This window comes from Notolepis coatsorum (genome assembly GCF_963971535.1).
Source record: "Notolepis coatsorum genome assembly, chromosome: 9".
Lineage (NCBI taxonomy): Eukaryota > Metazoa > Chordata > Actinopteri > Aulopiformes > Paralepididae > Notolepis > Notolepis coatsorum.
Genome location: NC_140173.1, coordinates 889227 through 915340, shown reverse-complemented (window position 1 = coordinate 915340; position 26114 = coordinate 889227). Strand labels below are relative to the sequence as shown.

Below are 26114 nucleotides of genomic sequence, written 5' to 3'. Positions count from 1 at the left end.
ACTGCCACGGCGCCTCCCCGTGCTATGAATATATGTACACTTGACACAACACGCAACCACATTTTCACAACTTTTATTTAAAGGGGAACTATTTTACTATTTCTTTCACTATTTGGGCACTTTTACACAATTCCTGTGGGTTTATGGAACACCTCTGTAATTTTTTTTTTTTTTTAATTCATTGTTTTGTATTTCTAATCAAGTCCTCAAAAACAGCATTTTTCGACCTCAAGATCTTAAGCCGTTTTGAGCCTCATGGGCTCCAACCACAGTGGGAACTGTGTGGAAACTCAGCTGATTATCATGCAGCGGTGTCTCTCTGACATCACAAATCAGCACATTTTCAGACAGATGACAGTTCAGTGAGGGTGAATATTGTGAGAGGAGAATTGGAAGAATGCGCCAATATGAGAATTAGAGACATAGATCATATTAATATAAGTCCACATAGCTAGGAAACAATGCTAAACACTGAAAAAGGCCATTTATAAGATAGTTCCCCTTTAACTACATTGCAAAAGTAGTATACTTTTCAAAAAAAGTGCTTCATTTATGTGCCACATCTGCAACATCTCCTGCAAAAGTGCTTCATTTATGACTGTGCAACAACTGCAACATCTCCTCTTCAACATTTCAATATAAAAATTAAATAAAAAACAAACAAGTGCATGATGTGCATCTGAACATTCTAACATCAACACTTGAACAAAAAAACACATTATAGTGCAGCTGAGCTTATGAAAAAGTGCTTAATTTCTGTGCAACAACAGCAAATCACAGCATCTTATTAGCACTTATTGTCGACTCTTAACTCTCAAACATCAGGGGGGTGGGGGGCAGACAGGCCTAGCCTACATACACACATCTAATGAGAGCGATTGCACTTCTTTGACTGGGCAATGGCAGAGAAAGAGGGTTCATAGGAAGTGAGGGCTACCCGCAAACAGTGATGCAAATGCTCATTTGTCAAGGAGGCATGGTTGCTTGTTTTAATGGCATTCATGTGAGAGAAACTGGATTCACAGGTGTATGTTGAGCCAAACATTGTTAGCACAGATATTGCCAGCGTTTTTATTTTGGGGAATGTCTTGACATGAATACACTTTATCCAAAATGTTGTGGTGGATTCATTCTCAAGTGCCTGCTTCAGAGCAGATGATGCTTGCATGTCAATTATTTCAAGTTGCAGGAGACCTTCATCAATGTGAAGTGATGCAAGGAACTCTTGTCCTTTTGTGGAAATAGCAGCTACATTGGCAAATGGGTTGCTCACAAAATGCATCAATTCTCTGGACATGTCAAATTCATCAAATCGACTTGCAAAGTTTTCCCACAATTTATCAATGAAATCTGTCATTAATTGAGTGACTTTTGGCTCAATTGTGCGTGTTAACGTTGACATGAAAAGAAAAAAGTTAAATTTTTTTTTTTTTTATTATTAATTTTTTTTTATTATCATGTCATCTTTGGCGGGCCGGTCAGAATCATCCGGCCCGCGGGCCGCCAGTTGAATAGCCCTGCACTATGGTATGCGCCACGAGGGCACCCCATATATATATATATAATATTTAAAAAATAATAATAATTATAATTTATCATTTTTTCCAAAAGAAAAGAGGCCTAGAAGCGTGGCTAACGCTAATGGCACGCATACCAGAGGCTAACTGCCTATGAAAACAGGCACAGAGGCACTGAAAGAGGATTTCACCCATCTAATGATAATATAATAATAGCCATATCACTGAAGAAGGACATTGTCCGAAACATGTCTGCTATTTATTCAGGCTGCCATTAAAAAACATTGAACCTGTGAGTGCTGGTCCGGCTACCCTGCTTTTTGATATACTGAACTTTATGGGATTACAGCACCCAGTGTGAGAACTTGTGAGCGCGGTCTAACTTGACTATACCCATCTAATGAACACACTAGACTAGACAAATATCAAGATGTATCCATCAGTGGACCAATTGCATGCTTTTGCAGAGGACAAGAAGCCTTCAGTCGACTCCTTCAGACTTTAAGCACCCCCCACAGCCCAAATGGAATGATAAAAAGAAAATATATATATTATACTTTTTTATTATTATTTTTTTTGGACCAATAGTCGACTAACGACACATTTTGGCCAATCATAGTCGACCATCCAAATCCTTAGTCGGGGACAGCCCTAGTTTGGATACTACGTTTGCGGCTGCCTTGGATTCAGCTGAAGCTAACCCGGCTAGCGGCAGCAAGACTGGTGAGCAACATAATACAGTAGCAGCTTTTTCTCACGCTCCGCTGGCTAACGAGTCTACCCGTTCCAAGGCAATAACAAATCGCCTTCTTTATCTGTAAAGATATCCAGCCGTATAGTATCACAGAGAACGAGGGCTTCCAACACCTCCTCCACATTTTGGAGCCCAGGTACCATATACCAAATAGGAGGTTCTTTACCGAGAAACAAATCCCTGCTCTGTATGAAAAAGTGAGAAGAGATAGTAAGACATATGAGTTTAAATCACTCAGTGAGAGTGGTGTTTACAGCAACCTGTGACTGCCAATACTAGTTTACATTTTCCTTACAATTGTAAGCAGTTATGAAAGACCTGTTTGTGAAAGGTTATTTTGTATTCATATAGAATAGTAATAATTTGTTCATATAGAAACCACACCACTGCTTTCTGCTCACTGCTGAGTTAGCCTACTGAATGTTAAGCACATCAGTCTGGCAGTTGTATGGGCATTGCACTATGGTAATTGTTATTTGCACATTGTTAATCCTGGGCAATGCATCCTTAAATTGTTCAACTGTGAGGTGTTATAAAAAGTGTACTGTAAACTGGAGACAGAGAACACTACTACAAAGGACTTGTGAAAAGGCCTGTTTGTGAAAGGACCAAGTGTTTTTTTAAGGTAAAAAAGAAACAGCATAATGGGATGCGCAGTACTAGTAGAGAGAACCAAATATGTAAAGCACTTTTTTGTTAATTTATGATCATATGATTTATGATGCTGCATATAAGGAATAAAACCAAATCCTCTGTCATACCATAGAATTGTATCATTATTTTGCATCGTGTTGAATCGCATCGTATCGCCCCGAATCACATTATGTTGAATCAAATCATATCGAACAGTTAACTGTATCTCAACAGGGGTGAATCGTATTGCATCGCCCGGTGCTTCAAATGTATCGTTAATGTATCGTATCGTTGGCAACGTATCGAGATGCGTATCGCATCGGCCTCAGTGATGGAGTATACATGTATCACGCTGTGTGGGTGACTGTCACTCAAAGCGCTTATGGGCGGAGCCCAGCCCAAAAACAGCTTGAAATCTTGAAGTGGAAAAATGCTGCTTAACTCTTTCAGTGCCACTCACGAGATTTCTCGTGTTTTTTTATAGGTGGTTGCTAGCCACTCATGAGATTTCTCGGATTTTTTTTTTTTTTTTTTTTTTGCGATCTGAAAAATTATTGCATCACCCGAGCCTACCCGAGTATAGCCGAGGGGCGCCGACGATCACTGTGGAAAAAAGCGCCCCCTGTCGTCTCCCAGATGACATAAGTGATTTTGGAATGGACTCAATGAAAATAAATGGGGGAAAAAATCCGGTACTCCACATTTTCCAGTTCACTGATCCAGCCGGGGTTACCAGAGTTCATTCTGGAGCCTCAGATCCCCGCGGATCATAGAGATCTACTATGTCGCGTTGGATCCATACACGTATCGATTTTTTCGAATGGTGATCAGGAATTGGAATATACCAGTTGGATACCATCTGATGTCAGGTAAGGACTCTATGTTATCAGTGGTAGGATAATCGGAGTAAGTTTGATGAAGTTATAAGCTGTTTTGTGAAATGTCTTCTTTCGGTTTCACTGTAAAACTCCGTGATGAAATCAACGGAGCGATTATCAGTGCGCGGCCGTAATGTGCTTGCGTGCACGTATAATATTGATCATCTAGCGTTTATTTGAAAACGATTCATAAAAAGGCCGACGAATATCAACGTTGTGGAATATTCCACTAAAAGACGATTTTCATAGAATGCTCCAGAATGAGCTGTTTTTTATATCAAAACGGGGGCTTTTCTAACTGCTCTGAAATGGAAACGACGCAATAAAAAAACAATCTGTCTTCACAGCACTGACTGGAAAATAGTCTTTGATAATGCGATGGGCAGATTAGACACATAGCCATAATTTAAAACATAGATTAGGTGATATTAACGTTAACATTGGCGCCGATGGTGGCATTCAAGCGGTAAAACGGAAAACCAGGCGTGGCACTGAAAGAGTTAAGGGCTTGTGTCCATAGCGGACGTTTTTTTCAAGGCGGACCGCTTTGAAAAGCAAAAAAAAAAAGCTCAGAGCGTTTTCCTGAGTCTCGCGACTGCCGCGGCTCAGCCACTTGGGGCCCAAACTCTTTCTTTTATATATTAATGATATTTGTGATGTTTCAAGGGGAGAGAACAGATGGTAGAGGTAAACGGTACTCTACCCCCCCCCCCCCCCCCCTCACAGTGAGCTGTGGTGTTCCACAAGGAAGCATACTAGGACCGCTACTCTTCCTAATTTATGCAAATGACATGTCGTCAGCCTGTGACTGCAACTTGTTCCTGTTTGCGGACGACTCAGCCCTGCTGGTCTCTGACAAGAACAAGTTGCAGGTTGAAAAAACCCTCAGCTCGGAACTAGGCAAAATCTGCATATGGCTCGCTGATAACAAACTATCATTACACATGGGCAAAACAGAGTCCATTCTCTTCGGTTCAAATAACAAACTCAGCAAGACCGACGGCTTCTCAGTTGCAGTGGGTGACAATATTGTCACAAGGAAAGACGAAATGACCTACCTGGGTTCCATCCTAGAGGCAAATCTTTCCTGTGACAAAATGGCATCCAATGTAATAAAAAAAAGTCAACCAACGAACTAGATTCTTGTACCGGATCTCCTCTCTGGTAAACAAGAATACCCTGAAGACTCTGGCAGGAGCACTCATTCAAGGGTACTACGACTATGCGTGCACCTCATGGTACCAAAGCACCTCAAAGGCGCTTAAAACAAAATTACAAACATCACAAAACAAACTGGTCAGACTACTACTTGACCTTACCCTATCTTACGCTATCATACAGTCTGGCAGCAACAACCCCAGGACTCTGTTTTCCACCATCAACACACTTCTTAAACCCTCTGACACAATCTCCTGTTCCTTCACTGTCAGTAAATGTGTCTCCTATCTGTCACATCTCCAAACAAAAATTGACAAAATCCACACCCAACTAACAATTGCCTCCGCCAACACTATCTCCCCTCCGGATTCAACCCCCTCTCCACCGCCCAACCCACCTTTTACATCCTTCACTGAAATCACTGCATCGGACCTATCCTCCATTCTCTCTACAATGAAAACTTCTACCTGCATCCTGGACCCTATCCCCTCCATCCTAGTCAAGGCTTGTCTCCCTGCCCTTTCTCCCCTAATCACCTCCATCGTAAACACCTCTCTGACCACTGGCCTATTTCCCCCCGCCCTCAAAATTGCTTCTGTCACCCCCCTACTAAAAAAACCCGGTCTCAACCCTGAAACCCTTGATAATTTCCGCCCCATTTCCAACCTCCCCTTCCTCTCAAAAATAATTGAGCGAGCCATTGCCTCCCAATTAAAATCCTACCTCGACAACAATAACCTTTATGATGCATTTCAATCCGGATTCCGCACCAAACACAGCACCGAAACTGCTCTTCTAAAGGTCACCAACGACATACTCCTCTCTGCCGACTCTGGTTCCCTCTCCATCCTCATTCTCCTAGACCTCAGCGCTGCTTTTGACACCATCAGTCACCCCATCCTCATCACTCGTCTCCAGTCCTCCGTTGGCATCTCCGGAATCCCCCTCACCTTGCTCCAATCATACCTCTCACACAGGCACCAATTCATCTCTATCAACAACTGCAAATCCCCCACTGCCCCCATCACTCATGGTGTCCCCCAAGGCTCAGTACTTGGTCCCCTGCTCTTCATCCTCTACATCCTTCCACTTGGTCTGATTCTCCGCCAACATGGCCTGCGTTTTCACTGTTATGCAGACGACACTCAGCTCTACCTCTCCACCAAGACTATCACTCCAGCCACTCTCTCCACCCTCAGCACCTGCCTCACAGACATCAAAACATGGATGCAAAATAACTTTCTTAAACTAAACTGCAATAAATCAGAAATCATCATTATCGGTCCAAAATCCCTCACCAGCCACACCCAGGATTTCACCCTAAATATTGATGGTACCATTGTCACCCCCTCCACTCACGTCCGTAACCTTGGCATCATCCTGGACTCCACCCTTTCTTTCCTCCGCCATGTGAACCACATAACCAAATCGGCCTTCTACCACCTCCGGAACATTGCTCGTCTCCGCCCCTCCCTATCACTCTCCGCTGCTGAAACACTGGTTCATGCATTCATATCATCAAGACTAGATTACTGCAACAGCATCCTCTACGGCTCACCAAACACTATCCTCAATAAACTCCAATATGTCCAAAACTCTGCTGCCCGCATGCTCACCTCCACCCGTCGCTCTGATCACATCACCCCTGTCCTCCACGACCTCCACTGGCTTCCAATCAAATACAGGATACATTTTAAAATACTAGGTACTTATCACATTTAAAGCCCTCAACAACCTTGCCCCTCCCTACCTGTCCGACCTCCTCCACCGTCACACGCCCACCCGTCGCCTTAGGTCTGCAGATGCCAACCTCCTAACACCTCCCACGACCAGGCTCCGGACCTGGGGCGACAGGGCCTTTGCTGCTGCTGCCCCCTCCCTCTGGAATACCCTCCCCAGCCATATCCGTGATGCAAACACCCTGACATCTTTTAAATCAGCCCTCAAAACTCACCTTTTCAATCTTGCTTTTGACCTCTAATTCTGTCGGTGTTATTTTATTTTTGTCATGTATTATTTTTGTTCTGTTTTTTGTTTTGCCATAGTTTGTCTCTCCTGCCCATGTAAAGCGTATTTGAGCACCTGGAAAAGCGCTATATAAAATAGATGTATTATTATTATTATTATTATTATTACCCCCAGAACCCACCTCACCCCTGCCCACTTTGACAACCTAGGATGGCTTAGAGTAGACGACAGAGTACAGCAACTTGCAATGGGCCTGGTCTACAAGATACACTATACGACTAAGGTACCCATGTACATGTCAAAATACTTCCCAAAGGTCAGTGAATACCACAACCACTACACCAGAGGAAGCTCAACAAATCATGTTAAACCCAGATTCGGCTCAAACAAGGGACTAAATACGTTTCGCAATTATGCCACATCAATGTGGAACGCCCTACCCAAAGCTGTAAAGGAATGTGAATCCCTACCCACATTCAAAACCGCTCTTAAAGAGCACCTACGGGAGGCTGCAATTCGAAACTGGCCACCGTAATGCCCAAAACCCCCACCACCTCCTAATAGACAGTCTCCTCCCCACCGCATGTATATATTCCCTCCCCGCCGTATGTATATCTCTCTCCCACCCACCCACCCCCTCCTAATGTACAGTCCCCTCCCCATCATATGTATATACTCTGTCAGGATCTAGGGCAGGGAGGGGCAACTGGCGGCCCGCGGGCCGCATGCGGCCCTCACCGACGTTCCATGCGGCCCCAGGCCAATAAAAAAAAAAAAAAAAAAGTATACTTTTTTTTTTTTTTTTTTGTATTGTATTCGACTAAGAAGAGTTGGCAGTCAACTATGGCTCCTTTCGATCGATTAGTCGACTATTTGACTAATAGGGGTCAGCCCTAGTGTGCACATATTCAACGCTGTTGAAAGTGCCGTGCAGCAATATGGGGGTTTTGATAAACTGTCGGCTGTTGTTACCGATGGATTCGCCGGGCTTCTAAGGCAGAGTGGCGTTGAGTGTCCAATACTGCACTGCATTATACATCAGGTAAGTTCGCTAACATAATTTCCATCTATTGTGCGTCACTATAATGACCAATGCGAGTCGAGTGTAGTCAAATTATATGCGAGAGTCGTTAAATCGTTTTTCTTTTTTTTTAATCTGATATAGGAGGCTCTCTGTGCCAAGAAGCTTGAATACAGCCATGTTATGGATTTGGTTACCAAGGTTACCAATCTAATTCGTGGAGGCAACAGGTCACTAAACCATAGAAAGTTTGTCTCCTTTTTGGAAGAGATGGACACTGATTATGGCGACTTGCAGCTACACACAGAAATCCGATGGCTGAGCCGTCGGAAACTACAGGAGCGACATTGAAACACTGCAAATGCAATTCAATGATCGGTTTGAAGATTTCAACGGCATGCAGTCACGGATAGCGCTGTTTGCCGGCCCCCTCACCGCTACGGTGTCAGAGCAGCCCCCACCGTTGCAGCTTGAACTGTGCGAGCTACAGTCAGATCCTTTTTTTCAAGCAAAGAGAAATGAGAGGGGAATTTCGTTTTGGAAACTGCTACCTGAGCCCCGCTTCCCACTCCTCAGGGACTTTGCCCTCTCTATGGCCAGTATGTTTGGGAGCACATACATACGTGAGAGCAATTTCTCAAACATGAAGCACATCAAGTCAAAGGAGAGAAACAGGCTGTCGGATGAAACATTATTTCATCTGATACAGATTGCATGCACAAACATTGAAGTTGACATTCCTGCTATTGTGCGCCAAATGGAGAGACCACAAGTGTCTCATTAAAGACAGGGGGGGGGAGGAGATGATGAAGAGGTGTAGAGGGGGGGAAGGAGATGATGAAGAGGTGTAGAGAGGGGGGGAGAGATGATGAAGAGGTGTAGAGAGGGGGGGGAGATGATGGAGAGGTGTAGAGATGGGACCATTATTATTATTATAACCATTATTGACCCACTGTGGGGCGAGGGTGAATGTCATGCCAGTTTGATAAAGGGTCAATGGGAGGCATGTAGTATTGCACTTTACTTTACTTTACTTGCACTTTACTTGTTTACTTTTGTAGTGTTCAGATAACACTAATAACACAAACACAAAGCAGCATTCCTGCTGCATTTCACTACAACAGTAAATCAAAAGTGCAATAATAAATGATTTTGTTAAATGTATAAACTTGTATCCTGCAACTAAACAAAACATTCCTGAGTGCTTCATATCCATAACATGCATTTCAGTGTTATAATGTTTTGTTTAGTAGCAGGATAAAAGTTTATACATTTAACAAAATCATTTATTATTGCACTTTTGATTTACTGTTGTAGTGAAATGCAGCAGGAATGCTGCTTTGTGTTTGTTGAGCAGTGGGCTTTAAGTTCATACATTTATTTGATTAGAAGCCTTAATTATAATTGATCATTTTTGTATATATTTGGGGTTACAGCAATACTTTTAAATTCAGCTGTTTATAAATTCATAAAGTTGAAATTGCATTACTAAATGCATTTGAAATGGAATAAAAACAAAGTTACAACACATTATAATTGTTTATATACCTTATTTATCACATCTGTGACTATTATGGGCTATTTGAGTGATGGGGTACTACTGGCGGGACTGCCGATAAACAATGCGGCCCCCCAGATTGATTGTGGACATTTTGTGGCCCTCACCATATACAAAGTTGCCCACCCCTGATCTAGGGGTAACAGTACTATATATTTGAATACCGTTTATGTCACAAATGTATCAGTACTAAATACCTATATGTCCCTATGCCATAAATGTCATGTATGTTGTGTATGTCATAAATGTCTATATGAATTGAAAATGGGGGACCCTGATGGAAACAAGACAAACGTCTTTCTCAGGTCTGCATCCCCTTAACAATTGTGTGTATTGAGCCGTACTGTATTGTACCCATTCTGCAATCTGTTAAATAAAGTTTTTATTCATTCATTCATTCAAAACTATTACAGTTTGTCTTGTTTGCTGATGATACACATTTTTTTTGCTCTGGAAATAATTTAAAGGAACTAGCTGAATATATTGTGTATGAAATGACAAAGCTAAAGAAATGGTTTGATGTAAATAAGCTATCACTGAATCTGAAAAAAACAAAATTTATGATTTTTGGCAATCGAAAACTAGATGAAAATATAGTACTGACCATAGATGGAGTTGATATAGAGAGAGTTAATGAATTTCGTTTTCTTGGTGTGATTATGGATGATAAATTAACATGGAAATCGCACATAGCACACGTTAAAAAAAAGATGTCCAAGAGTATTTTTGTTATGAATAAAGTAAAGGATGTGTTACAGTATGAGGCAATGATAACACTCTACTGCTCACTCATCTCACCTTATATCAGTTATTGTGTTGAAGTATGGGGGAATACTTATGGGACTAATATAAAACCATTATATATACTACAGAAGAGGGCTGTACGAATCACACAAAGTGAGTTATCGAGAACACACAAATATATTATTTATTAAATCTAGAATAATTAAACTTGAAGACATGGTTAAGTTTCAAACAATGTTAATTATGTTTAGGGCAAGAAATAATACACTGCCAGAAAAACTACAAAATCTTTTTCATTTAGAAAGTGAGTTTAGTAGGAGAAAATACAATTTTAAACATCAGTTTGCACGTACCACACTTAAACAGATGTGTCCTTCAGTTATTGGTGTAAAGTTGTGGAATTCTCTCCATAGCGAGCTTAAGGGATGTAATAGTGTTTATCAATTCAAAAAAAATTATAAAAAAAAAATATTTAGTCAGTATGAAAATCAAATGTGATCTGAATAGTGAGATCTTTTCTTTTTTTTCTTTTATTCTTTATCATTATTATTATTATTATTTAATTTTTCTTGTTTAACTGTGGATTGTGTGTTTCTTTTATAATGGTATAAATGATTATTTGTGTAAATTAGGTTGTACACCGACCATTAAGTAAATACTTGTTAGTTTAGGAATAAGGTGCAGGTAACTATAAGATTTATTCTTCTTCCTGCTCCTTTTGTCCATGGAATGACTATTTATGATTGTGTAATGAAGAAACTATGATTGTATGATTCCATGTGGCAAATAAAAACTCTGAACTGAACTGAACTTGCTCGATGTTGATTGGTCGGTTGAAAAGAGTTACCTTGATGAACCGCGCTCCTCTCCAAAAGTTGAACTAGTTTCAACTTTATGCGCTGGGAGCGCTCCGCCCAAAAACGCTGCCGCCGAGAGCGCTAAAACGCGAGGTGCGGCGCTGGGAAAAGGAGCGCGCCTGTAGCATAGAAATTAATGACAGAAAGGAGCTGACAACTCATAAAACGTCCGCTGTGGACACAAGCCCTTAGAGTAATTGATTAGAAATAGAAAACAATGAATTTTTTTGAAGAAAACTTTACAGATGTGTTCCATAGACTCACAGGAATTGTGTAAAGTTGCCAAAATAGTGAAAGGAATAGCAATGCATGTCCCCTTTAAAGGAACACTCCAACATTTTGGGAAATTAGCTTATTTAACACCTTACCTGGAGTTAGACAAGAAGATACATATCCTTTTTCGTCTCTCTGCATGCATTAGGCTTAGGGAATGCCTGGACCGTTAGCCTAGCTTAGGTTCATCACTGGAAGTGGGTCATACATTTACCCGAGTTCCCTACAGTCCCTACACTCCAAATACAATCAAAATACAACTCCAAAACGTTCCTGTAAACATCTTGTGACCTGTGTATTTACCACGTGGAGAAATAAAAAATAATTGAATAATTCCGTTTTCTAAGCAGATATACTCGGAACAATTTTTTGCCTAACCACTCCTGTCTGGGCGCAGTGATTTCATGTCACCAGTGCTACTTTTTTTCAGTGTTGTATTCTCACCCTGCAGCCCAGGTACCTCACTCTGCTCTCACCCACCTGGTGACTGGGAGACTCTGGGAGACTTGTGTGACTGGGAGTCTCAGAGACTCATGTGACTTGGAGTCTTGTGTGACTTGGAGACTTGTGTGACTCGGAGACTTGTGTGACTGGGAGACTTGTGTGACTTGGAGACTTGTGTGACTTGTGTGACTGGGAGACTCGTGTGACTGGGAGACTCATGTGACTGGGAGACTTGTGTGACTTGTGTGACTGGGAGACTTGTGTGACTGGGAGACTTGTGTGACTGGGAGACTTGTGTGACTTGGAGACTTGTGTGGCTTGGGGACTTGTGTGACTGGGAGACTCGTGTGACTCGGAGACTCGTGTGACTGGGAGACTTGTGTGACTTGGAGACTTGTGTGACTGGGAGACTTGTGTGACTGGGAGACTTGTGTGACTGGGAGACTTGTGTGACCGGGAGACTCGTGTGACTTGTGTGACTGGGAGACTTGTGTGACTGGGAGACTTGTGACTGGGAGACTCGTGTGACTTGTGTGACTTGGAGACTTGTGTGACTGGGAGACTTGTGTGACTGGGAGACTCGTGTGACTTGTGTGACTTGGAGACTTGTGTGACTGGGAGACTTGTGTGACTGGGAGACTTGTGTGACTTGGAGACTTGTGTGACTGGGAGGCTTGTGTGACTGGGAGACTTGTGTGACTGGGAGACTTGTGTGACTTGGAGACTTGTGTGACTGGGAGACTCGTGGGAGACTCGTGTGACTGGGAGAGCGGCACGGTGGTGTAGTGGTTAACACTGTCGCCTCACTTGCTAGCAAGAAGGTCCAGGGTTCGATTCCCGCTCGGGGACCAGGTTTCCGCGATGCCAGGTACCCAGGTGGGGAATCTCCCAGGCCTTTCTGTGTGGATAAGAGAAACCCAATGGATAAAACATGCCCTGTCTGATCCCGGCAGCCCTTGGGGGGAAGGACGACGGGATGGGTTAAGGGCAGAGCTCAATCGCATCGGCGACCCTGAGAAAGACTGTGTGCCGCCCATTGCATGTCGTTGTTTCATTGCATGCCGAATAAAGACATCTCTAAAGAGGTCCTGCATTATTATTATAGAGACTTGTGTGTCTGGGAGACATGTGTGACTGGGAGACTTGTGTGACTTGTGTGACTGGGAGACTCGTGTGACTGGGAGACGTGGTAAATACACAGGTCACAACATGTTTACAGGAATGTTTTTTGTATTTTGTAGGAGTTGTATTTTGATTGTATTTGGAGTGTATTTCGTGACTGTAGGGAACTCAGGTAAATGTATGACCCACTTCCAGTGATGAAGCTAAGCTAGGCTAACGGTCCCTAAGCCTAATGCATGCAGAGATGAAAAAGGTATGTATCTTCTTGTCTAACTCCAGGGAAGATGTTAAATAAGCTAATTTCCTAAAATGTTGGAGTGTTCCTTTAAGGACTTGGATGCCTGGTGAATGCAATGTCCACAAGAGGGCGGCAGAGATGAGAGGACAGAGGAGGTGACCAGGAGGTCAACACCAACTTTCTCTCCTCCTCACTCTACTCGGGCCTTGTGGAGAATCATTACCATGTCCCAATTGTATGTCTGCTGATTAGTAGGCTATTTCAGTCTACTGAAACTGAACATAGTTTACTTAGCAGACTTCTCCTGTCAGTATACTCACCGCAAATTCCAGGATGTTTTACAGATTTTCCAGGTTTGATTTAGTTAACATTGGGGAACTACTAACAATTTACAATTTAGTTATCCAAAGTAGATTGTGAACAACAAGTCACCAGGAGGGGTACATCTCTGGCGGCTAAGGGTCAGTGGCATTGTTCGTCACGTAGTATCGAGCTTGAGTGTTACACTCTGAGTGCATAGTACTAGTATAGAATATTGGCAAGATAGGTAGTAGTATAAGAATAGTAGCATAGTATTAGGGTACATAATAGTGAAAAGACAGTAAGTAAGTAAGTTATTATTATTATTTGATATTGTTTCAGATATTGTTTGATATTGTTACTAACCCGGCAACCCTATGACATTATGCAACATTAGTGATGGTAAAATGGACTAATTACTGGAAAATTACAACAACGTGATGCTAGACATGTACATTATGTTATGTATGTATTATGTATGTTGAAATAATCATGTAGCATGTTCGTACTATCGTTTATCGTTTACTATTAATTTCTATGGACATGAATGACTAAACATGGCTGCACAGACACAGTTTTTTTAATTCCTCGAATTGCCGATTTCTAGAAACTTTTGAGAAGAAGACCTGTAACCTTTTCCTTTTCAAGAAACGTCACCAACGTCACCAAGTGTTTTTATTCATTTTCTAATTTTCCATGTGCTTTCCACGACCGGAAAACTAGTGTTGAAATGTCCAGGTCTTCAAGGCCACGAGGACACGTAGGAACCTTTAGGACCATTAGGACTGTTGGTGCACTGAACAGGTCTTGGACTCTTTCATTGTTGCCCAGCTCCGGGGCATCCCTGAACCAGTCTGTATGTCTGCAGGCCACGACAAGGCAGTGAGCTATGTGGGCTGGAGCCATAACAGACAGTGGTGGCTGAGCGCTTCGGAGGACCGGACCCTCCGGATATGGCCCTGCGACCGTTCTGAACCCGCCATTACCATGGTACAGTACACATCCTGCACGACAGGATATGATGAAGTAATACCATATTCACACATGTGCACACAAGGTCAAGGTCACCTTTATTTATATAGCACATTTAAAACGAACCGAAGTTGCACCAAAGTGCTTCACAGTACAAAGAAACAGACAAATTAAAAATACAATATAAGATGCACAAGTCGATACAATACAACAGGACCAGGGATGTATGGCTTAACAAGCCTCAAAAAGCCAATGAAAACAAAATAGTTTTCAGCTGTGGTCGCCTTTAGTCTAAAAGTACCTCACACAAGCACATACACACACACACTCTTTCTATCTAAATGGTAAATGGTGCATTTATATAGCGCTTTTATCCAAATCGCTTTACAATTTGTTCCTCACATTTGACCCATTCACTCACACATTCACACACCGACGGCGGAGGCAACCATGCAAGGTGTCGACCTGCTCATCGGGAGCAGTTAGGGATTAAGTGTATTCCCAGACACTTCGCCACACTGCCCGGGAGGATTACTACACTACAGCTTTCTATTACCAGTGGCCATCCAGATATACAGTATATAGGTCAGTGGTAGCCATAGGCCATTTTCACAGCAGCCATTTTGATACGTCATTGCATGATACATGTAAAATGTAATTTAATAACATTAATTATGATCCCATAGATTCCCATCATGATTCCATTAAAGTGTGGCAGGGCCCTGGTATTGTGCACCCCGTCTCACTGGAATGGCTGCAACACACCCCATAATTAAAGTTATTCATTACACCTGTTCTAGGCGGTTTCACTGGAATTCTGTTGCTAGGGAACAGGTTGAACCCAAAATATATTTCCTGTCAGTTATTGCATTAGCAAACATTGCAACAGGGAATAAACCCGGTCCTTTTAGAGTGTCATTGTTGTCGATGTGCGTTTAGTTCTCAAGATTCCTATCGCAAAGCTTCGATCATACACCTCAAAGTGTTAATTGTGATGACTTTTCACACATTTATTTATATATTAAACAGGGGCCACAATGATAGAATAGAAATACTTTATTCATCCAGAGGGAAATTTGGCCAAATGTGATCTGCTTCATGTTTTCATTCGGTCCAGTTTGGGAGTTCTTGGGCTGGTAGTTACTGTGATGTCCCTTTTTGCTAGACTGAAAAATCATGTATTAAAAGCAGTGGTTTAATTTTTTTTTTTAAATCATGAATCACAGTGATTGAGGGCAGCTTCCAGCAGTCATATGGAGCATAGAGCCGACGGTCGTCGCAAAACAACCATGTGCAAAACAGCCAACGACACAGCAGCGATCCACCAGTCCACCAACTGACAGCACTACTTCTTAGCAGATGGAGAGCAGCCTTTTTCATCGACGTTATGGTGCTTGAAGAGGAAGCAAATGAGGGGGAAAGATTTTTAAAAGGTGTCGCTGGCTTGTACTTTAGCACTGACACACACACCATCCCGGCATCTGGAGGGGAAGAATGTTGTTTTCATTTCTTTGTGGTAATCCGCCGAAGCAGATAATAATAGAAAGTATGTTGGACACAGCAACGGTAACCAAGTGAGGTGGGACTTAAGAAACGTTGCGATTCCTCTGTGTGACATATTTCATGATAGACCCACATGTGTAATGTAGGATTAACATGGAGCTTCCTCGCCCCGTTCTTCTTTCCACTCAAATGCACTCTTTTGCGCTGCGGTGCACATGACAACCGTATCTTTTGACATATTGATATAAACCAATCCCTAATTCACCTTTTCCTGTTATAAGAATAGCCTCATGGAAGAGATGAGAAGACTAATTAGCGAGGCCGATGGCGATGTTGTGTGTCTTGGCTCAGTGTCGTGACGGTTGTCAAGCGGGAAGCATCTGTTGGGCCGCTGTGCGTCCTCGGCGCACCGAGCACTGAGCACGTGTACTGTGGACCCTCTTCCCCACATCGTCTTCGGCCTTCCCACGCGCGTCAGTGGGATATTGTGATGTATACGTATACTTTCCCATGCTGTGTGTAAAACACATAGAGGTTTATCCTCAAAGCCGCGGCGTGGCCTTGGTTGACTCTCTGACCGCTTCCCTCCTCTTCTCTCACAATCAGATGGGTTCCTGGCTGCTAAGACTTGGCGAGAGCTTAACAGCATTTTGACCATTTTTGTCGTCTTGTGTGAAGCATCGAGACTAGGGATGTCCCGATCCGATCACGTGATCGGGATCAGGGCCGATCACTTGATTTTCCGAAGATCGGGATCGACAAAAAAAAAAAAAAAAAAAAAAAGTGATTTTTCTTTTCTTTTTTTAACTTTTTTTTTAATTCAACAAACATGACCATGATTGATTGATTGATTGAAAACTTTATTAACATATTGCAGAATGGGTACAATACAGTACAGCTCAATACACACAATTGTTAAGGGGATGCAGACCAGAGAAAGACTTTCATCTTGTTTACATCAGGGTCCCCCATTTTCAATTCATCAGGACATAGACATACATGACATACAGATATACAGTACTGCTACATCTATACATTTATGACATACCAGATTTGCAAATACAGTACTGTTTGTGATACAAAAAGAGTCCAGAAAAGAGTATATACATTTGACGTAAAAACTGTACATTGGGGGAGGTTGGGTAAGTGGGGTGGGGGATTTACATTGGAGGTGGTTCGGTGGGTGGGGGGGGGGGGGGGGGTGGGGGGGGTTGGGCAGGAGGGGGGAACACTGTACAACTGTACAAGCAAAACTGTACATTGGAATATTGACAACCATGCTTCGTCATTTACTGTACATTGGAGGGGGTTGGGTTAGGACATTTACATGGGCCAGTTTCGAATTGCAGTCTCCCGTAGGTGTTCTTTGAGAGTGTTTTTGAAAGTGGGTAGTGATTCACATTCCTTTACAGCTGTGGGTAGGGCGTTCCACATTGATTTTTTTTTTGATCAAATTTTTTATTGACATTCTCACGAAACAAGACAACACATTAACCACAATCACAATACATAGAACTTCACAAGAAAATAACAAAACAATAATAATAATGACTAACAATTATACAGACAAGAGAAAAGAAACCAGAGTTCAACCTACTAAATTAATTCCAAGGGGTACTATCTAATAAATGGTCTTTCCCAGTGTTCAGTCCCGATTCCCGGCCGTGTGACCCCATATTAATAAAACGTACATCTCCAACCCACCACAAGGACCATTTTTGGGGGAACACGACCTGAAACCAGAGCAATGAACCTTCATGAAAAAACAAAAACCTGTAGGTGTTCCATAGACTCACAGAGACCGTGTAAAAGTGGCCAAACAGTGAAGAACTAGTTAAATAGCTGCCCCCCCATAATATCCCCAGCTAAACTCAAGATGACAAGACAAGGGACAAGACAGACAAAAACACTTCCTCCTCCCCCTCCCAAGAGACCGCCGGACTCCCCCGAACACGCACCCCAACCCCGCTCAGCCGCACACTGCGGTCTTTACCTTCTCAGCTGCTGCAAACCACAGGTCAATTCCAGCCTGCCCCACCCCAATCACCCGGGCTGTGGATATCTCAAGATAAATCACATCCAATAGAGTTAGGGACCAGTTAATCATTGTAAGCTTCTCAGGCTCCTTCCATCTCATTGCTATTAGCTTCTTTGCTGCTGTGACGCCCGCCAGGACAACCCTTTTCAGTTGTACGGACGCGGGTAGTGTCGTTATATCGTTCAGGAGTAGCGTAACAGCTGTGAATGGGATAGTTAAGCCACACAGATCTGAAAGTTTGTCCGTTATTGACCTCCAGAAGCGGGCCACTGGTGGGCAATCCCAATACATATGCATATAAGTGCCAGTGGCCTTTTGAGAGCACAAAGTGCACCGAGAGTCGGTTATCAGTCCCATAGCAAATAGCTTCCTAGGTGTAAGATAGGTCCTATGAATATAATTAAAATTAATTTGCTGGTGATTGGGGTTGCGGGAAGATAATGCCACATTTGCCCAAACATCATCCCAGTCAAACTCGGGGTCCAACTCCGGGATATCCACACGCCAGATTGTATCCAATGATAAATTTTTATACGTGGATTGAATTAAGAGCGTATAAAAGTCGGAGACAAACCCTCTGGATGTCGTCCTGTCCACTATGAGCCTGAGGAAGGGGTGTGGGTGCAAGGCTTGAGCCCACGGTACGCCATGCGCCCTCAGTGCTGACCTTAGTTGAAGGTAAAGAAAGAAGGACTCGCCGGGAAGATCATAAAATTCTCTTAAGTCCTGAAACGCACGGAGGCCGTTCTTATCATAAATATCCTCCAGAGTATGCACTCCCCTCCTTTGCCATTGAGGAATATTAACCGGCTTGTGTCCAACAAGTAATTGCTGGTTATTAAAAATTGGAGAGTCCAGGTGCCAAGGGCATTTAACCCCACACGACCTCTGTACATTACGCCACGTTTGGATCACGTGAGTTATGATCGGTCCATACCTCAGCCGGCATTTCGCAATAGAGACAGTGGAGTACACTACATCCTGCAATCTTAGCGGAGACACCGCCGCCGCTTCTAAGGAGCGCCACGATACAGCCTCTACAGGGTCTAGCCAGCACATCAGAGGTCTCAGTGAAAAGGACCAGAAATAAAGTTTAAAATCAGGGATTGCGAGGCCCCCATCTTGTTTCCTACGTTGAGTAGTAGCCCTTTTGATTCTCGGGCGTTTGTTATTCCAGACAAACTTAGATACCATCGATTGTACCTTGCGCCAGTGGTCTATTGGAGGGGGCAGGGGGAGCATTGAGCTAATAAAATTTATCCTAGGCAGGATGTTCATTTTGATTATGGAAGCCCGGGCTTGTAAGGAGTTAGGAAGGGACGACCACCTGTCTAGATCCTGGCGTATTTTATCATAAGTACCCGTGAAGTTGTACTTAGTAGTTTGGTTCAGCGTGGGGAATATCTCTATGCCCAGGTATTTAAAATGTTCTACTATGGGGATATCAGCTGGTAGTCGTACCGCCTTGGCCAGTTCATTAAGAGGTAGGCAGGCTGATTTGTTCCAGTTAATCTTAAAACCTGACAATTTACCAAAGTCGTCGATTATCCTCAATAATTTTGTGGCCGACCGGGAGGGGTCGTCCATGAAAATCAGCAGGTCATCCGCATAGAGAGCAATTTTGTGTGGAGTATTGTTGACCATTATGGGGACGATGTCCTCCGATTGCCTAATAAATTGGGCCAAAGGTTCGAGGGAAAGCGCGAACAGTCCCGGGCTCAGAGGGCAACCCTGTCTAGAAGATCTGGAGACTGGAAAGAGTGTGGAACAGTTTTTGCCTGTCAGTATCATCGCAGACGGCGAGGCATACAGGACTTTAATCATATGAATAAAACTCTTTCCAAGACCCATGACCTCAAGTACCTTCCACAGGTATGACCACTCAAGTCTGTCAAACGCCTTCATGGCATCCAAAGACAGAACTGTGGATGGAGTTGTATTGTCTTTACTGTTATCGATTACATGCAACAGCCTCCTAAGATTATCTGCAGCCAGACGCCCCGGGATAAAACCAGTTTGATCGCAGTGTACCAATACAGACATAAATCTCTGCAGGCGACGGGCCAGCACCTTGGCAAACACCTTTAAATCGGCCCCGAGAAGACTCAAGGGTCTATAGCTACCACAATCATTGGGATCTTTGTCCTTTTTGAGAAGTAAAGAAATCAACGCCATATTGACATCTCTTGAGAACTCCCCTTGTTCGATAGCGTAATTGATCATATCGAGCATCAATGGACCCAGTTGGTCCCAGAAAGCTAAATACACTTCGGGTGGAATACCATCCCAGCCTGGCGCCTTACCCCTCTGCATTTCAACAATAGTCTCCCTCAATTCTACGAGAGTAATCGGTCTCCCCAGTTCCTTGGCCTCTTCCTCAGAAATGTGGGGTATCTCAAGCCCGCCAATGAACGATTCAAATCTAGAGTCATCCAGATTACCCTCTGAGCTATATAACTGTGAGTAAAACTCTTTAAAAGTGTCATTGATCTTTTTCGAATCAGTAGTGACTGCACCCTGGCTCGTCCTAATCGAGGGGATATCTGAGAAATGATCATTTGAGCGTATTTTCATTGCCAATAAATGGCTAGGTCTGGAGCCGTGAAAATAGTAATTTTGTCTTGTCCTATGTATCAAAAACTCAGACTGTTGTTTAAGTATGGAGTTTATTTCTTTTTTGACTATCTTACGTTGTGTGTTTAGTCGTTCATTATAGTCAGTTTGCAAGGATGCGTATAGGTCCGCATATAATGATTCCAGTCCTTCTAGCTTTTTTGACCGGGATTTTCGCAAATTGGAGGCAAATAGTGTGACATGACCCCTGATGAATCCTTTCAATGCGTTCCACAGGACCCTAGGGTCTTCTACTGTGCCAACGTTGATCTGCAAAAATTCTGCTAGTTTACTCCTGAACTCAGAACAGAAGTCATCGTTCTTTAGCAAGGTCGAATTAAAACGCCATCTGGGAGCTCTTGCGGAGAGCCTGCCAAAGGTTGCCGTAAGGAAAATCCCCTTGTGGTCTGAGAGAGCCAAGGGAACCAATGAGACATCGAAACTATCAAACATATTAGGGGACGCGAATGCATAGTCAATTCGAGAGAAGCTTTTGTGTCTGGCTGACAGGTGAGAGTAATCTCTGAGGGTGGGGTTGCATAAGCGCCAGAGGTCTGAGAGCCCCGTGTCTTTGGCCCACATCCTGAGGGCCTTAGAGGCCCGTTTCTGGTCGCTCGTTTCAGAGGGCCCAGACCTATCCATCTCCGCATCCCAGCACGCATTAAAATCGCCACCCACAATGAGAGCGTATCCATTAAGTTCCAACATATTCTTCGTGATTGTATTATAGAACGCTGAATCAAATGTGTTAGGAGCATACAATGCTATTATAGCCATCTTCCTATGCAAGAATTCAACTTTTGCTATAGTAATCCTTCCCTCCGTGTCCGACCATACATCCAAGATTTTGATTTCAAGGTTACGTCTTGTAACTATGACTACTCCTTTCGTCTTATCATCGGCTGAGGATGCGGAGATAACGTGATATTGCCGATTTGCCAGTCTTGACACGTCACCTACCATTAAATGCGTCTCACTAAGGAGAGCAAGGTCAATATTTCTCCTCTTCAATAGCCAAAGGACACTGGCACGCTTGTGTGGGGCGTTAAGCCCTCCTGCGTTCCAAATTAAAATATTCAATTTAGCCATGGTCGAGCTTGTATAAGTGCGTAGAGAACATACCCGTGCAGCCAGGCTGAGTACAGAGGTGCCGATCCCGGCGGGCCCGGACGGTCAATCCCAGGAGTTCAGAGGAGGAACACTTACACATATATAAGACAACAGTACATAGAACACATAAAAATACCACCCCAGCTACAGCCCCCCCTCCTTCTACTCTAAACCCTAACCCACCCGTCCTACTATAAGTTCCTCTATACCCACTCTCCAATCCCCACCCTATGCCCCATCCACTGAGGATGGTCATCTTCCTATCACTTCCCACTAGAGACATGGATCAATAAGACGCTTCCCACTCCCACCCCCCTCTAGATAAACCCCTGAGTAAAACCCCACTAGTCCAATAAACACAAATAATAATAAAATAAAATTCAATAAAGATATCGGTCGAAAACCACCTGAGCCCTGGCCCCAACATGAGACAACCATAATGGTAAAAATAGCCATTATTAAATAATAACTCCGCATCAACCTGCAGCCCTCTATTTCCGAATCTGCGCTTCAACATCACATTGTTATAGCCCAAAAAGGTATAGGAAAATTCAATACAAAATTAAATTAAAGCATCCCAGCCGATAGTCTAAGGCAGGTTCGGGTCACAGGTTAATTGTGCAAAATTGTGTGAACAGTGTCAATTAAACAATGACAAAAAAAAGGAAAGGAGGAAGGGAAAAAAAAAAAAGGTTATGGTCAAAGTGCACCCCTTTAGCCGTCCCTCTGATCAGGCACAGCGGCTGAAATGACCTAACCTATGTAAGAATAGAATTAAACACAATCATTCATTAATCAATCCGGGGATGGTAATAGGCAACACCTGACACCACCTGTCATCATACATTGTTTCAATAAAGATATCGGTCGGAGCAGTTAGTCCAAGGTAGGATCGGATCACAGTTAAATTGCTCATTCAAATGCCATTAAAACATATAGGAAAATTCAATACAAAATTAAATTAAAGCATCCCAGCCGATAGTCTAAGGCAGGTTCGGGTCACAGGTTAACTGCTCATTCAATTGCCCTTAAAACAGCGACACTAATTATTATATAATTACTCAGCATCAACCTGTAACCATCTACCTTGGAGTCTGCATATTAATGTATCAACGTTATAGCATAAGTGCCTCACAGAAAATTCAAAACAAAATTAAGGCGAGTCAGCAGTTAGTCCAAGGTAGAACCGGATCACATTTAAATCGCGCATATAGATGACATAAAAACAGCGACAATAGGAAAGAAAAAAGAAAGGAAGAGAGGGTAATGGCTAGAGTGCAAGCCATATAACCATATAGCCATTAAGTGCAAGCCATACCCGACCCAACCTGTTATCAAATATTGTTTATGCATATTCAACCGACCTTGGCATCTACTTTGGATCACCAAAGCTCAAAACAACCTGGATATAAAAATAAAAAGCATACCAGAAGTTAGTTAGGGACTCGGTCACTCTTGAACTGTGCAAACCAATGTCCCTTTGAACAGCAACAGCAACCAAAATACGTAACCATTAACGGGTCTCGAATGTCTCAGCGCAGACCATAGTCGAAGCCCGCTGGCTAGCCCGAGGCTAGCGCGTAAGCTAGTGACGAATCCGGATAGCACGTTAGCCTACTATGTACATTGTTCAGCTAGCTCGTTAGCTTCCAAAGAGGCGATACACAAGTACGACCATGAGGTCAGCTTTTAGCAAGTAACAGAAGTCATTGGGAAGCCCCGCTAGTTGGATGGGCAGAGGACAGTTAGCATGTCTGGGCATGACAGCAAGTGTTTGTGAATAGTCGACCTAATCAATGTATATAGGCCCAAACCGCCAAGTCACTCACCCTCCATAGATATCAAGCAACAGACTCGGGTGTCTTCGCGAGATATTCCTTCGCTTTAGCCAACGACCAAAACAAACGCTGACCACCGACCTTCTCCAACACAGATAGTTTCGCGGGAGCGAATAACGTGGGCCTCAGGCCTAGCCTCCATAGCTTAGTCAGGACCACCTTGTACTCGGCTCTCTGAGCTTGAACCTCCGGTGTAAAGTCCTCGAAAATGGCCACTTTGTGATCGCCAAGCCTCAGAGTACCCCTTCTGGTGCGAGCCGACCGCATGATGATTTCTCTCTGTTGGAGTCTGTTCAGCTTGACTATGATGGGCCTCGGTTCTTTGTTCACGCCGGGAGAAAACCTGCCCGCTCTGTAGGCCGACTCACAGATAGGAGGCGAGGGGAGGACGTCCGTCCCTAGTATCTTCTGCAGCAGTTCGGGCATGGTCTCAGAGAGACGGCCTTCACCGCTGGTCTCCGGTACTCCAACAATCCTGACGTTGTGGCGTCTATCCCGGGACTGCATCTCCTCCATCGCCGACTGTAGTTTGTTGACTTCAGCCTGCCTAGCCAGCAGGGCGGATTCAAGACCCGCCATCTTCTCACACTGTGATGATACCTCCGTCGTTAGCATGGCTAGTTCGTTAGCATTAGCCGATGAGGCAGCGTGAATCGTCTCCATCTTGTCTGTCAGCGGGACTACCGCCAGCCGTATTTCTTCTGATATCTCACGACGGAGGCTGATACAGAAATCCGCCAACACTTTCTTCTGTGCTTCAGCGATGCGTGCCTCAGAGTCTGCGTGTACTTTCTTCTGTGCTTCAGCGATGCGTGTCTCAGAGTCTGCGTGTAGCTTGGTCATGACCAAGAGCACAGCTTCGCTTAACTCCCCGACAGCGGGAGACGGTACGGCCATGCTCGGCGGTGTCGGTGTCGTGCCTAATTCTTTCATGGCTCTGGTTTCCACCCCCGCCATCGTAGAAAGTCGAAAAAAGTTGATGAATGTATACTAAACACGACGACCTAGCAAACAGATAAAAAACAAATAAAAATAAAATAAAGACTAATGGGGAGAAACGTATATTCAGCACGGTAGAAGGGAGCTCATGTGAAAACACGTCTACTCCATGATCGCTCAGCTCCGCCGGGCGTTCCACATTGATGTGGCATAATTGCGAAACGTGTTTAGTCCCTTGTTTGAGCCGAATCTGTTAGGGTTTGAAACCGACCTCAACAGCACGGCACAGACAGGTAGTTCAGAGTTAGCCAAACACTAGGGCGTATTTATTACTGAACCAAAAAATTTGCCAAAATACAAAACAGAATTAACAAATAGGAGAATGCCTTCGGCAGAGTTGTCTGCGGCTCTGCAGATCCTCCCGGTGTTAGAGGTGGGGAATCGGCGTAGGCGCCGCTGCGGCTCTGCAGATACTCCCAGATCCAACTCGGAGTGGAAACGGAGAGAGAGAGAGAGAGAGTGATCAATAACAGTCCAACTGTACACAGAGGCAGTGCAGTTCAGTCCTCCCTTAGCTAAGTCCAGTATGAAATACAAGTGACTTGATCTTCGGTGTAAACTACACACAAGTTAGCTGAGTCCAGTACAAAACAAAACGGTACTTCTTCAGTGTTATCCAAACACACAAATTAGCCGAGTCCAGTACAAAACAAAAACGGTATTTCTTCAGTGTTATCCAAACACACAAAAACAGATAATCCAAAAAGGTTTGTTTCCAAAAACTCACCAAAGCGCAAACGCATAAGCGGGCAACGAGGCACAGCTCCAAATGGATGATCAAGATAAACACCAGCGGAGACTTCCAAAGATGTCCTGGAGAAAAGTAGACGAGGTACAACAACGGGGGGAGACAGGCAGTAGCAGTAGTAATTCAAAACGACCCGACAACGATTGATAGAAGGTCCGAGTATATGAAGCCTCTGGAGCGCTAATTACAAACTACAACAGGTGCGTGATGGAATTGATAATCGCTCCTGAAGCGTGTGGCGGGGAATGGACCAATCATCACAGTACCTTGAAGAAGCGTGTGGCGGGGAATGAACCAATCCTCACAGAATCTGGGTTTAACATGATTTGTGGAGCTCCCTCTGGTGTTGTGATCGTGGTATTCACTGACCTTTGGGAAGTATTTTGACGTCTTAAATGTTCACGTCTTAAACTCATACTGAGGCCTTAGTTTTGGTTTTAAATTGCATATCATCATTCATTTATTTATTGTCACACAGAGCAGAAGAATTTTGCCAAAACAAACGCATTTCCTTTGATTTAATTATACATCAAATGATTTATGTCAAGGATTGCAATTCCTTGCTTGAATGAAGTTAACTTTTCACCTGGATAACGTCAACATTCAGGGTGAATGTAATGTGAGAAATATTTTGTTTTGATCGGATCGGGAAAGATCGGTATCGGTAGATACTCAAAATCACATGATCGGGATCGGATCGGGAGCAAAAAAATGTGATCGGGACATCCCTAATAGAGACACAGTCCTTTTTTTGGGGGGGGGGGGGGGCTCCGTAGGGGTGATCCAGAATTACACATGGCTTTGCTCAATTATATTTGAAGATTGCCT

General features: G+C 43.5%; 1 protein-coding gene across 1 annotated transcript in view; it reads left to right on the top strand.

The window, feature by feature from the left end:
* wdr27 (WD repeat domain 27) overlaps positions 1-26114 on the top strand; it is a gene marked incomplete at both ends in the record, with an annotated part of 316569 nt that overhangs the window by 69260 nt on the left and 221195 nt on the right. The window contains one exon of the mRNA XM_084321236.1: positions 14334-14455. Coding sequence (XP_084177362.1) covers positions 14334-14455 — 122 coding nt within the window. The remainder of the gene's footprint in view (positions 1-14333; positions 14456-26114) is intronic.